At 32.9% G+C, this 15,767-nt stretch overlaps 1 protein-coding gene across 2 annotated transcripts in view; it reads right to left on the bottom strand.

The window, feature by feature from the left end:
* Window positions 1–6,717: 6,717 nt before the first annotated feature.
* The window catches only part of MS3_00006061 (uncharacterized protein), a 44,423-nt gene continuing 35,373 nt past the window's right edge, over window positions 6,718–15,767 (bottom strand). The window contains exons 7-10 of one of the 2 annotated variants that reach the window (XM_051214161.1): window positions 12,696–12,780; window positions 10,549–10,702; window positions 8,854–8,954; window positions 6,718–8,204 (exon numbers count right to left, since the gene is read on the bottom strand). In XM_051214161.1, the coding sequence (XP_051073537.1) occupies window positions 8,937–8,954; window positions 10,549–10,702; window positions 12,696–12,780 (257 nt within the window). In that variant the 3' untranslated portion in view covers window positions 6,718–8,204; window positions 8,854–8,936. Of the gene's footprint in view, window positions 8,205–8,853; window positions 8,955–9,042; window positions 12,781–15,767 lie in introns of those variants that run through there. The other variant, XM_051214162.1, reaches the window with a different exon arrangement.

The following is a 15,767-nucleotide window of genomic DNA, read 5'->3' as shown; positions in this document are numbered from 1 at the left end:
AATTCCAAATGGTTCAAGTGGTTGTGGACAGAATAGAACATGCTTTCCCTTAACAGGCTTCTGTGTCTAGTAGCAATGGATCACCAATACCTACAGACAGGAACCTAGGTATATTAACTATAATAGAGTTTAAAAAAATTGATAAATCATAGTAAGGTATGTCCCTAGTCCTTAAGAATAGGTCAAGTTTTCTCATAAAGGACTCCTGAAAAGTCGATTGGGATAGCTCAGCCGGCAGAAAATTCCAGCATTTGACAACTCTTAGACATTGGAAGTTACGTCTACGGTCCGTTATTCTGTGTTGTGTCTCCAGTTCTTGGGTGTTACCCCTTAGGTTTGCGTTGGAGCTTAACTTGAGTAGCTTTCTAAGGGGATGTCCGTAAGTACTAAGGATACTGTAAGCAATTAAAAGGTTGTCTCTAAGACGCCTTACTCTAATAAGTAGAGGTTTGGTGATGGAAGGCGCTCTTCATTAAGCTTGAATTTGAGTCCCTGAATTGATTTCATGGCTCGCTGTTGGATACGCTCCAAAGTGTCCTTATCCTTTCGGAGTGAGGGAGGAAATACTATGTTTTTCAACTCTAAATGAAGATGAACGAAAACGTCGAAAAATATGCGGAAAGTTCTTTGGAAAAACTGACTAAAAATCGCTTCAGTGTCATTAGCGTAAGGTTTGCTCGAAAGTCGTTTTGTCACAACTAGAGTGTAGTGACCCACTTTTATCAAGAGAACGCGATTGATTTAATGGAAACAATTATTATTATAACCAATTTTACCGGTGATCGTTTTACTGTACTTGCTTGTTTAACTGTATTGAAGACATTCTTCCTTCCGTTGATTGTGACCTTGCACGCGCTTACTTTTGCTCAGTGATTCCGCTTGTACTCCTTTGGTATGATCTCGGTACACTTTTGATACCACGAGATCGCCAACAAATATATCTCGCTACAACCTTTAATCGCCTTTTGATATTTGGTACGCAACCCTCTTGTAGTGGTGATCATAGTCAACTGCGACTCGATGCCACACCACAAGATTCAGACTTTAAATCGTAGGGTATCAGCACTTCTTTATCTTTTTCAACTTGGAATACTTCCTAAGTTGTAACTGTAGTCTGCAACATGTCCCAGATGGACTACTTTACACTTCAAAATGTTGAAGATAAGTCCGTTGTCATCTGCTCAAACTTTAAGTCTAGTCAGGCCCTCCTGAAATGCCAGCATATTTTCGTGATTGCGTATCTCTCTCCAAAGTTTCACACCATCAGCAAAAAGTAATAGGTCAGACGTCTGTCGTGGAATATAATTTATATAAATCAAGAAAAGAAGAGGTCTTAGTACTGAATCCCGAGGGGACCCCATTAGGAGATTCCATAGCCTGAGAGAAATTGTATTTTTCAACAGAAAGGGTTAAAACAGAATTAAAGAAGCTTCTGTTCAATAGGCTTTCTTATATGGCGGCAGCGGATCACCGATCACTCCAGATAGGAACTTAGGTATATTTGACAACAAATATAAGGACATTAGTAAATTATAATGAGATAGCCCAACATGCTAATCTTTCTCTTGAAAGACGCCCAAGAAGTAACTAAGGATACTCCATACGACAGCGATTTCCAGGATTTCATTAGTAGTTAAAAGTAAAAAGTGTGACTACAGTTCATCCTGCTATGTTGTATCTCATTCCTGGGTGTTAATTTTAAGGTTTGTATTGGGACTGGGCGTAAGTATATGTTTAAAGGAATGCTCAGGTGTGTTAAGGATTCTACAATTCACTAGAAAGTCACCTCTGAGATGCTTATAGTCTAATGGGTAAAGATTCAGTGGTTTTAGGAGGTTTTCATAAGGTTCCTAAACTGAATTTATGGCTCTCCTTTCAATACATTCTAGTATTTTCTCATTCTTATGGAGTGGGGAAGGAAATATTGTTTTCCCATACTCAAAATGAGGTCGAATAAAACTTTGAAAGATTAGGTGTAAAGTTTGACCGTCAGAGTGGCCAAAAATGCACTTTGACTTGAATAGAGAAAGGTTTGTTCGAAAGTCATTTCGTCTCAGTAAGCGTAAGACTTTAGTTCGTAGGATACAAAGTCTTCTAGATATTTTTCAGCTTGGGATACTTTTCAAAGAGAGATCCAAGTTGTATGCGTAGTCTGCAACATGTCTCAGATGGACTACATTACACTTTTAAAAATTATATTAAGTCGGTTGTTGTCCACCCAACTTTGAAATTGAGTCCTCGTGAAGTGCCAGCTTATCATGTTGGTTGCAAATTTCTCTCCAAACTTTTAAGCCTTCGATGAAAAACAAGTACTCAGATGATACCTGCCAAAGGAGGTCACTTATATTTGGAGGGACCCACTGAGACATTCTATAGCCTGATAAAACGTGAAAATTACCCTGACCCTAAAACGTTGATTATATTGATATGATGGAAGCAAATCAATTAATGGTGACTTTGTACCTAACAGTTTGAGTTTATTGATGAGACATATACGACTGACCCTATCAAAAGCTTTCGAGAACGCCAGATATATAACATCAACCTGCGCCTTGGGACTAAGGATGGTTGTCCATCTCTCCACCGTGGACGACAAGTTGGTCATACTGGAGTGACTCTTTCTTATATCGTTCTGTGGGGTTGAAAAACGTTTATGGACTATAATTAGTCATTTAGGCCATAGTATATCAGAGACCCAATAACATTTAAGGACATTGAGGTAAGTGCTATCGGATGGTACCTAGAAGGTTCGTGGCGTACATCCTCTTTGAAAATCAGTAATGTGCACCAGATTCCGGTTTCTTGAGACCGTAACTCTGCTCGGTGGCACTATACGCATTAAAATATATAAATCCTGTGTCCTGGTAATAACCTGGTTTAAGCCAGTGGAGTTCTTTTCATTCGCGCTCCCTTTAAATTATCAAACAATCTCTTCTATTGCAGTGTTTTAGTTTCTAAGAATGTTTTCAGATCATAGAATATGTTTATTGGAGTGGATCTACAACACTGAACGTCATATTCTTAGTGCATTCAACAAGCACTTGTAGACAGTGTTTTTTGACAATCCAGTAAATGATTCTACTTCAAATTTCGTGACCATTGTCACGTTATCGAATATTTTGGATTGTCGTATTGAATTAAAAGCCATTTGGGAGAAGTAATCTGCAAAAGAATTGTATTTTCTGTTAGTTCATGTCAGCAGTTAGGTTGAAAACTAAAGTACCGAAAAGAACTAGGTAACATGAAACCTAATCTGACAAATAAATCCGGGTTGTAAAGAAGGTTCTTTACTTCGTTAACTCGGTCATCAGGTCAGAAAATGGCAGTTTTTCTAAGTTTTTGGTTGTCAAGCCACCTTTGGAAGTTCTTTTGAGTAAACTATAATTACATAGAGTAGTCCAAACTTTTAACGCCAGAATATAAGATCTGTCTAGAGTGCTCACTCTTCAAGTGAAAATCCATAATATTTACACCTTTAATTCCAATATCGATTATCCATTAGGACCAGTTTTAAAGAATGACGACGGTTGCTTGGTTTATTATTAAGGATATAAAGACAAAAGTGTCGAAATGTTAGAGATGTCAATACTGCAGATGAAATATTTGACCCGTTGCGCTTCATGTGTGAATCCATCCACTGGTCTCAGACGCTTCTGTAGCCACAGTAGTCAACAAACAACATGACAACTTGAGGTGTTTAAATGAAAGATGTATAAACTGTTCAAGACGTATGACATAAAACTGAGTATTTGTAGCAAGTCTGAGAATGCAATTAATTAACAAGGAATGTTTGTTATATGCATAAATAAGACTGTCAATCAACCCGTGGATAGCAGTATACCATATGATACTAAACTCTAATCACTGAGACAGAATCAACAACTGGACAATTGACCAGTCATCTTAAGTACATAACTGTTATCAAACACCATACGAAAGCCAATTAAAAATGTTGTTACTAACATTGAAAATCATGAAGACCGGATAGTGGCAGACAGTAAATGGAAAAGGTATATGTGATAATTCAAAGTATGTGTCTTCAAACTGACTTCTTATTCAGTTTAACTAACGGATTAGAGTGTGGAGGTTATGTAATGGCTGCACCTTGTCAAGCTCACATAGGTTATTATAGCTTCTGAACAGACCAATCTATTCATTTTTCTCAAGCCACATTTTGACCTTGCCAATTATTCGCCTATTGGTTCTGACTGTTTTTATACGGTCGTATGTGCGCTGCTTACTTATCTTACAAATCATGTATCTGTAACTTATTTTTGATCTGACAATAAATCCAGTTGGCTCACTCGCCTTCTCCACTGCGCGTCGTTTCGTCTTTCTTTGCTCCCTTCGCTTTCCTTCCCAGATTGTCAACGAAAGTACGAAATATACGTGGTCAACATTCATTATCTTATTTGAATTATTTTTTTCCGTTAATCTCAAACGCAAATTAAGGCGATAGTTATATACGATGATTGGCGGCATGTATATATCGATAACAATCATTCATATGATCTAATTAAAATTAAATAAAGGGCCACTACTAGAGTCAAACAAACGAAATTTAAAGAATATCAAAGTAACGATAAATAATATTATTGCCTTTTTTCTCCCTCCATTTTTAACATCTTCACGGCTTCCATTCAGAGGCTGCTAACACGTTGTATTAATTGATTTACTTGTTACACTTGATGGTTTTTATCTAGAAACTGCATTTGTAATATTGTCTTGTCCAACAAAAAATTTATATCATACCTGTATTGTTCTCAGCCATTTTTAAATGTCATAAGACAAACAACCTTTAAGTTTTTCGTAACTCCTGTGTAATTTTTAATTATGTAACCAGTCGGTAAATTGTGCACACCGGTTTCACTAAATATTCATCTTATTTTCATCCTTGTCTAAATATTCTTTGCAAAGAAAATCCCAGAAAAATATAGAATTTTCCAAGGCCAAGTAAAAATAACAGTTGCTTGGATCCTCATAATTTTAAATCACATTTAAAGCTATGAGTAGCGTTTGAAACGAATGGTGCCGGGTTTGAGCCACAGAGTGAACATTAACTCTGGGATACAGGTATATTCAGGTGACGAGTCCCGAAGTGCGTCCTAAATTCCACTGTCAGCCACTGTTCATCTCTGCTGATAATATAAAAACCTTTTATCAGTTAATACAAGTTTCACATATTTCGTTACTTTATTTAGTATGCATGAATCTAAAGTTGGTAAGGTTCAGTTAAGCACTCTCAACGATCCACATTAAAATGAAAACATAAACAATACAGTACATTCTTAGTTTAGAATAAAGTCCTGTTTAGACTTAAGTGGCAGTAAATTATAATAAGTGAATTCGGAATTTATCTATGACAATCATTCAGTGGACCATTATATCTTAAATACATTATGTAGAATCATCTCATCTATATCTAACTAACTATGGTAGCGGTCAACCTACATATAACCATCACTCTGCTGTAAAATGGTTCGTATACAGTTTTTAAAATCGAACAAATATATCTGTTTATTCATTACCACAAAAATAACCAAATATCAGTTGGTAAAATTAAGTCAACAACTCCAAGGTACACTATTATACTTTATCTATATTACGCTGTGAAAGAATTTATATGAACCTATGCCAAAAGTCAAGTACAGTAATAAATATGCTGTTTTAATTCCCATAAAATTTCTTTAAACAAGTTGAAATGTTCTCCTTTTTATGCTGCTTAACTTCAAAGATAGAAAATGTAACTTAGTTTAGTTTACTAGGTTTTAAATTACACTTTTAATGTGATACATAGTAATAATAACAATCAAGTATAGAATTCAAAATATGGAGTAGAAGTTCCATCTTGTTACAAATCGATTGAAAATCGATTTCACTATTCAATCAATCAACTCACAATCGATTGATCACTGGGTGGTGATCAATGTCATATGTGTCAGGTTGTTCTTAGTGTGGATCGAATCCTATCAACCAAGTTACGATATGGCCAATAGTCTAGGTTACTCGACATTGAGTGCATTATGTTGAGATAAGATGGTGGTTGGAGATAGTCAACAAGAAACCCTGGACACGGGTTTCATGTTATTTGGCACTCATCAGCAAGGTGTACCTGTAATCTTGAGGGAACTGGTGCTCCCTGACGGATTCAATTCTTTGTAACCTAGCTTCACAGTCAGAGACGATAGCATTCGATCTGCAATAAGAACGACCTGATACACATGACATTGATTACCACCAACCATTGATCAATCAATCGTAAATACATCTCAGTCCTACAGTAGGTCAGTCACGACCCGGATAGACCAGTGGTAACATCTTTGACTATGAAGCTGAGTAACACCTTGCTGACAAGTGCCAAATAGCACGAAACTCAGGTCCAGAGTTTCTTGTTGACTACCTCTAACCACCATCATATATCAATCAATCAATCAGTGATATACAAATTATAATTTGACTAATATGAACTATTGTGTATGGATTTATCTGAACTTAGATATATTCCTTTTAAAAAAATACTAATAAATGAATAGATAAAAATTAAAAATTAAGTTACCATACCAAAGATTATCTTTTATCTATAATTTTCATTTCAATAGAAACCAATATTTTATTATTTTTAGAAAAAAAACTATCTTGATGATGACCAGATAATGAAGTGTGAAGAAAATGTATTTTACGCATTAAAAACAGCAGAAGCGCTGCATATATGGGCGAACAAGAACAGCCTGAACCGAAAAGATGGTATTCAACTGGCAAATTTCATTTGACAAGTAAAATTTGGAACCTATCTCTTGTTTAAACCTGTTTTTTAATATCACATGCATCGTTATTATTTTTGAAAGAATTCAATGAGTTTTTTAAGCAATACAATTTATGTTTTGACATGTACATCGATGTTTCATTATCAATTTTTCATCCTTGAACTTGAACTTTATTTATTCCTTCATATCAATCTCTCACACATACATACATACCTACACAATCACACACATACGATTTGTTACTTAGTTAAGTATTTCCATGTAGTTGATTTCTTCACATGATTTGTAGTTAACTGACTCATTTTATCCTATTTTACAAAAAATCAACATCCAAATATGATTGGTTTAACACAGTATAATCCTGATTGTTAAAAGCTATATATTTCTTTGATAATTTTGATTTTGATTATTACCCTGAAGAAGTCCAGACAAGTTAGCTGGACGAAACGTTGGAATGAGTTAAATTTCAATTTCTGAGAATATTTCAAATATAATTTTCACATATAACGACTTCTCTATACTCGGCGCTCAATTACTGTCAAACTATTCGTTCTAATCTTGATGAATATTCGTATAAATTTAATGTATTTAGTTATTTATGCTTCTTTATTCAAAGTTAATGAATCACTTTAACCAACAACAGAATACATAAAAGATAAAAGAAAGTAAAATTAAAAGAAAACAGAAAAGAAACCATCGAATCAATAGTTTTTGACAACAAAAAAAAACAAAAAAATAAAATCATAATCATTCACTTAGTAATAAGAAAATATCAATGTAAATATCGATTATAAGCAAATAACGATTTGTAATAATCATGTAGATTGAATCTTTCTTTAAAAATCTGATTATAAATGGTAAATAGTTTTATTATTTTTTTTAAAAAAAAGTAAACAGATGATTGTTTAAATTAAAAAGATAAAGATTTCAATATTGTTTAAGCACAGATACAATGAATCAATCAATATTTTTTTTAAGTAAACAATAAAATTTCGAAAGATAAAGAAACTTGATGGAAACTATCATTCTTTTTTCCTTTCTTAAAAAATATGAGGAACTAGTTTTAAGTGTATTTTTGTTCTTTGATTTATTATGAATACATTTGTCATATATTTTATGATATTAGTTTTAGAATAAATTTCATTGTGTAGATGTAAGATATTGTTCTTGCAAAAAGTGAATATTTTCATTCAAGTGAATATATTACTTATATATTGTATGGAATCTCGAAGTATTTATTAACAAAACAAACTGTAATTCTTTCACTGTTATTCTGAATTACAAAATGTAAATAACATTCTTTCATTAAATCATTTATATCAAATATCTTAGTAACAATACTAATAAAATGATGTAATATATTCAGACTATAAAAAAACATTTTATACAATCTGTAATGAAGGTCATCAATTAATCTGTCTGATTTTCACTCGAATTGAACTAGTTAAAAAAATAATAATAATAATAAATACAAATATATAATTTACTCATTATGTAATAATATAATCGGTGAGACTATAATTTATGGATGACCTTTGAGTAACACTGGCATGACTTGGAGAGTGGACACCTAATGATTAGAATTAAATGAAGGTTATAAACCAGTTAGAATTTTCATTTATAGTTGATAGTTAGGATTAAAACTTAGATTTAGGATTTTCATCACGAACTGATATCAGCTATCCTGATAAAACTTTATTTCGCCAAATGTATCAATGAATTTCGTGCCAAAATTCGTGAATCATTATCTTATATCTGATTGGTTCATCCATAAATTATATTCTCTCCATATGATTTATATAGATTCCATAAATAAGTTAAATAGAAATAGATTTAAATAAATTATTGATAATGTTTTGTTTTTTTCTGAAGGTATTCTGTAAAAGAAAAGTCGATTACCCATAATTTTAAATGATCACTTTATATCATTCATTATAATTTGAATTCAATTCATGTTGATTTCTGTATGTTCAACAAGCTATACAATTATTGATTTTTTTTTAAAAAAAATGAATTAATTAAACAAATAAAAAGGAAATATTATATTACGTTTTTTAAAAAAAAGTGGTATAGTTGCTAGGTATCTTACCATATTTATTTAAAAAAAAATTTTTTTTTAATTATGTTTACATTGTTGATCAGTTTACACTAATCGTTCAGAGTGCAATTTTTTTAATGATGATCAGATAACTTCAAAACAAAAACAAAAAAGAAAAAGGAAACAAGAATATTACATTTTATATGTAGCTAAAGAGTTTATTTTTAAGAGAAAACTTACGATTTATTTAACATAATTTAGATTATATTTTCAATTTAAAGATCAAAAGTGATTCAAGGTAATAATTTAATATTTTCTATCAAAACGTATCGTTGTTAAATTAGCAATCTTTAATCTTATTACAATATAATGTTCATTAAGTTGAATATGAATTTCCATGAAAAGGTAACTAAAGAATTTTACTGGTTGAAATCATGAGTCAATTGAAGCTAGACCATCATGGAAAACCTGGAAGCACTGAACGGCCGTTTCGTCTTAGTATGGTACTCCTCTACAGTGCGCATCCACGATCCCGCACCTCGCGAGATCCGAACCCAGAGCCTTCAAGAGATACTCCCGAAGTTCTAGTGGGAAGCCGTTACCAGTGGAGTTCAACCACGTCTGTTCTCTGATATCAACTCACTGAAGACAATGGTGTGCGGTGGCGAAACTTCGTGGACTGGTTGAAGTTAGACATTAACACCGTTGGATGCCGACTCACCGGTTTAATGGTTAAGCGCGCGCACGCGAGACTGATAAGTCGTTGGTTTGAATCTCGCGGGGTTCGGGATCGTGGATGCACACTGCTGAGGAGTACCATACTAGGACGAAACGGCCGTTCAGTGCTTCCAGGTTTTCCATGGTGGTCTAGCTTCAATTGAGTCATGATTTCAACCAGTGAAATTTTTAAAATCTGCACAAAACCCCTTCTGATAACTAGAGAATTATAATTCATAAATCATAAAATAACCAATCAACAGATCTTATGATGGAAAAGGATGAAATCAACTGCTAACATTAAATTTATATATTTAAACAACTAGTTTATTCAACTGTCATACAAAACGTAATCCGGGAATCAATACGTAGTAAGCTCAGGGTGGTTAATTTTTTATTGAAAATAGTTTATTAAGAATTAAATTACGGTTGTTCTAAAAATAAACGAATACAATACTGTTTAGAGTAAAGCCGAAAATTGCCTGACAATACTGCATTACAAGTCAGGTGATATTTAGTTAAACGATTTTTAACTGTGGAGCCATGACATATAGAGTCAGCCACATACGGATTTCATCTGAGTGGTTAAATCATAATGTACGTAGCTGGATGTAAAAGGCAGGAAACTCGTTTTATTTGATTTGGGACTTATCAGAATAATATGCTTGGTTCTCTATGTTATAGTCACAACGAGAATCAAACCCGATGCGTTACTTTTTTCAATGCCAACTAGCTATTCACTCAGCTACTAGCGTGTTCAGATGGTTCTCATATTATTCAACAGGTCTGAAGTTATTAATATACGTTTTTAATTCCTCGTTGTCGAATTCTGGACCTTACCTGATCAGTCTCTGATGGAGTATTTTTACCAACCCAACCCTTGCAAAAACATATAATAGCATCTTGAATAACTGAAATGATTACAATAACAAAAAAATTAACAACTCTCTAAGTAGTTCTATTCCACTGTATATAATCTTTAAAAGTTCCCAGTATCTACAATTTGGTGTATCCACAACATCTACTCACCTTGATAACATAATCTTGATTCCCATTTATATTATTATTATTATTATTATTATTATTATTATTATTATTATTAGTAGTAGTAGTAGTAGTAGTAGTAGTAGTAGTAGTATAACTATGAACTGATTGTGGATCACGTGTAATATATTTACCTAGACTTTTGATAAATAAGGAAATAAACAAACATAATAAAACTCAGATAGAAACAAAATATTCTTATTTTTTGTAAACAACAAATAAACAACTAATTAACAGTTTAAATGTGAAAAACATCTTTTTTTATCTGTGAGAATATAAAACACAAAAAAACATGGGAAAAAACCACATGACAATTGAATAGAATTTAGTATCATAAGGGGTTGTGTGGATATTATAGTAATTTTCAATAGTTTAAATCATGAGTCAACTGAAAATAGACCATCATGGAAAACCTGGAAGCACTGGACCGCCGTGTTGTCTTATTGTGGGATTCCTCAGCAGTGTGCACACACGATATATATTACTTACTTACACCTGTTACTCCCGGTGGAGCATAGCCACCATCCACTCTGTCCTGAGCCTCCCTTTCTAGTTTTATACAATTCATGTTCATTCTTCTCATGTCTCTCTCCATTTTCCGGCATAATGTGTTCTATGGTCTTCCTCTTCTCCTCATTTGGCTTTGAGGATTCCAAGTGGGGTCTTGCCTTGTGATGCAGTCGGGTGCTTACCTCAATGTGTGTCCAATCCACTTCCAGCGCTTTTTACTGATTTCTTCCTCTGCTAGAATCTAATCTGTTCTCGCCCATAGTAGGTTGTTGCTGATAGTGCTGGCCAACGGATCAGAGGTATTTTGCTTAGACAACTGTTAATAAACACTTGTATCTTCTCAACGATCGCTTTCGTAGTTCTCCAAGTTTCCGCCTCATACAGTAGAACTGTCTTAACATTTGTATTGAAAATTCTAACTCTGGCGTTGGCAGTTGACAGTTGTTTTGAGTTGCAGATGTTCATCAGTTGTAGATATGCTTCTCTTGCTTTGTCAATATGCGCCTTCACATCTGCATCAGATCCACCGTGTTCATCGATGACGCTGGCCAGTTATGTGAAGGTTTTTACATCCTACAAAGCTTTTCTGTCAAGTGTGACTTGATTGGTGTCTGTAGTGTTGTATGAGAGAATCTTGCTTTTCCTTTAGTTTATGTTGAGACCTACTGCTACTGAGTCTGCTGCTACACTGGTCGTCTTCTTCTGCATTTGTTGTTGCGTGTGCGGTAGAATAGCCAGATCATCTACGAAGTCTAGATCGTCCAGATTCACCCTAACTTTCTACTGTAACCCATGCTTTCACCCAGGTGTTGACGTCTTTGTAATCCAGTCGATCCCCGGGAGAAGGAGAATGTGTGGGAGTATATATATAAATGACATTTATATTCATCCATTCAAACAGTTTTGATTTATTGACATGTTTTTTTTATTGCATAATATGCATGACATGTGAATTTTATTTCATCTTGTTTCTTTTCAAAAGACTAACCGACAGTGATAGTGGTTTGTATTTTGAAGCGACTGGCTTTGTTATAGATATTAAACATTTAATATGAGCGTAGGATTAAACATGTCTATCTCGCATTACATTTATTCAGTTAGAACCAGAATAAAATGCGGAATTTTGCAGTTATGTTTGCATATTTATAAAACAGGATGCCCACGAGTTGTGAGAGATGATCCTAAACTTTTATGTAAGTGAATAGTAAAACAGTAGAACTTATGGTCTTCAGACAATTACCAAGTTGTGAAATAAATCTTATATGCAACTGCACAAAGTGTAAACTGTGATCAATTACGGTCCTTTACATTAATGGCGAAATTCAAGTAAACAATGCCAAGTGAATATAAACTTCATCCCACTGCACAAGCAAGTCGCTATCAGCACTCATTAGCTAAGTGAACAATGCGATGGCTTTCGAAGAGAAGGGTATTGGGTTCGAGTCTCAGAGTGAACATCAACTCTGAGACGCAGGTGCATCCAGCTGGCGAGTTCCGAAAGGGATGAAACACGCATCCTGTATTTCACTGTTAGCCACCATCCATCTCCGCTTAAAAAGGCATTCAGTTTACAAAACTTCAGCGGGAAAAACTTATTATCACTGTGATTTACTAACACTTACGATTCATCATGTTGTTTAGTTCTTTTTCGAAATCGTTGATAGGCCAAATATTCTTTATCATCAATGCGGAAATAACGCAAACCACCTTATAAAAATAATAATGATAATATTAGCTAATAATACACATTATGATGCGTTAAAGGATATTGAGCAAAATATACTGGGAATATCTGTAAGGATCATCACTGAAATCTATCAAGTACCAAAGACCTGATTTATCCAATTTTGATTATAAATATTATTTAAACAATGGGATATCAAATAAACAGTTTTATAGCCATTATATGAATATTGTAGTTTAATTTTGACTTCCGGGTTAAGAATTATGCACAAAGAGAATTTTTTATCACAAAGGGTTTTGTGGATATTATAGTCTCGCGCACGAGACTGAAAGATCTCGGGTTCGAATTTCGCGAAGTGGGATCGGGGATGCACAATGCTGAAGAGTCCCACAGTAGGAGGAAACGGCCATCTAGTGCTTCCAGTTTTTTCATGGTGGTCTAGCTTCGATTGACTCATGATCTCAACTATTAAAATTTTTTAATGGTTAAAATTACAACATATATAGTTCAGAAAGGAGTTTTGTGGATATGATAGTAATTTTTTTATTAGTTGAAATCATGAGTCAATTGAAGCTAGATCACCATGAAAAACTTGGAAACACTGGACTGATCATAGTTTTTGTAATATGAAGATGGCATAATTAATATCATCATGTTTTAATTTCAATTCTAAAATTAAAAATGTTTACAAACGAATGAATTCCAGTTGAAATACTTCTATGAATTGTTGCTCATGTTCATTCATAACATCGTTCACACAACGGATGAATCGACTATTATCATCTAAGGTAAATCAACGATGGTAAATAAGTATTTTAATACAAAGTTAATATCATTTTGTTTTGTCTATTTTCAAATAGACATGAAGTACGTTTTCCTATTGAACTTAACAGAGCGTCATAAAAAAGTTTTGTTTGTTTGTTTCACTATCTAAGTAACTAAGTTATGAAAATAACAAACATCTTTTTGAAAGGATAAATAAATTCGTTTCTATGAAATGTAAATGATTTACAATTATAAATGTTAAAGTATTCTATGACATTTTACGATACAATTAATAACTAAAACAATAAGTATGAGACGTTCAATTGAGAAAAAAGCATGGATCTGAAACTAAGTACTAAATAGATTCAAGTTAACTATTGAATTAGGTCAATCCATTTTAAGTGAAGTTCAAAATTTTATTCAGTTAACAAGTGCTTTACTGTTTCCTCAAGTATATGCTAAATAATGTGCTTATTCTTTATACTTTACATAGATGAGAGTTAGGGAAAACCAACAAAAGAATCACTGATAAATAGTACACAAATGATTCATCATATTCCAAATAGGTCAGCGGCACCACCTGTAATTTCGGTACTATGTAACTCAAGCATAAATTGTTATAAATAAATAATATATTTGTAATATCACTTCTCTGAAGAAGTGACTTACACTAAGTCACGAAACGTCAGAAAATCTAATTTTCTACTCATCAAGCATAAATATTTGAATTGGAACATATTGGTGCCAGAAATCAATCGTCAGGAAGCTCATATGTAGGAAATTTTTTAGATTGCCTTCAGTTACATAACATAATATACTAATAAGATTAGCAATAAAAAGAAATTATAAATACATTCAGATCTAAATTAACTTCAATATTATAAGTTATTAAAAACTTTCTGATAAAAGTCTTCAGATAAGTTGCTCATTTTAACCGAACGGTCATAACAATATATTATCAGAAAACGAGTTTTCAACATAACATTAAACAGACAATCGTGTTATTTTGATAATTAAACACTATGAAGTAGGCTGTTTGGTGAGACTATAATTTATGAAAGATTTTTGAGCGACGCTAAAGTGACCTTGAGTGTGTCCACCGAATCACTAGGACCAAATGATGGTTATAAACCAGTGTGAGGAATTCGAATTATGATTTACAGTTGATGATTAAGGTTATGAGTTAGATTTAGGATTCCCATCACGAACTGACATCATCTATAATACCAAAACTCTGTTTAGCCAAATGGGTGAATGAATTTTGCGCCGAAATCTAAGACTTATTATTTTATACCTCACTGTTTCGTCCATAAATTATAGTCTCACCTTGCAGTTTTCACTTTTTATTTATTTATTAAATTGTCAGATAAACTGTAAGAAAATAATCCAACTAATTAAATATAATCAAACAAAAGTTCAATTGATTCACACATAAGAATAACTCATTTTTGTCAATTTAAAGTGTCATTCTAATAAGATTGTATTTGTAATAATGCTGTAATGATAGTTACATAGTATAAAAGCTATTCTGTTTGATAATGGTGCTGTTACTGCTGCTGCTGCTGCTGCTGCTGCTGCTGATGATGATGATGATGATGATGATGATGATGATGATGATGATGATGATGATGATGATGATGATGATGATGATGATGATGATGATGATGATGATGATGATGATGATGATGATGATGATGATGATGATGATGATGATGATGATGATGATGATGATGATGATGGTGACAACCTAAATTATAGTAATTATGTTGTTTGATTTAATACTTTAGCACTGAGAACATAAATTACTTAGTTTCAATCTTCCCACGATTAAAGTCTTTGTGAAAATGATATAGAGAGTAATTTGATGGATGTAAAAAAAGACCATTTGTTTATTTAACCCTGAACAATTGAATATTACAATTTGTATGTGAATAAAATGTACAACATCTATTATATGTAAGTGTAAATGATACTCTTGATGTATTGAAATATTAAAAAAATAATTGATTACTAAAGATTAATGTATGAAAGCTAAAAAAATGATGTTGACTATTTAAAATTTTTTTCTATGAATAACCACGAGACAAAGATACATCTTCCATCGTGTTATGTTAGTCAATAATAATATTAAACCTTCCATTGTCAATTGTCAATATTCGATCAATTTCAACTACCTATTAAAGTTTTTTTTATGGGCTATAACATTTCTTTTCTTTAATGTACGTTCAATTATTTAATAAAAACA

This window comes from Schistosoma haematobium, chromosome 1, assembly GCF_000699445.3.
Source record: "Schistosoma haematobium chromosome 1, whole genome shotgun sequence".
Taxonomy (NCBI): Eukaryota; Metazoa; Platyhelminthes; class Trematoda; order Strigeidida; family Schistosomatidae; genus Schistosoma; species Schistosoma haematobium.
This window is presented reverse-complemented; position numbering and strand designations above follow the sequence as displayed.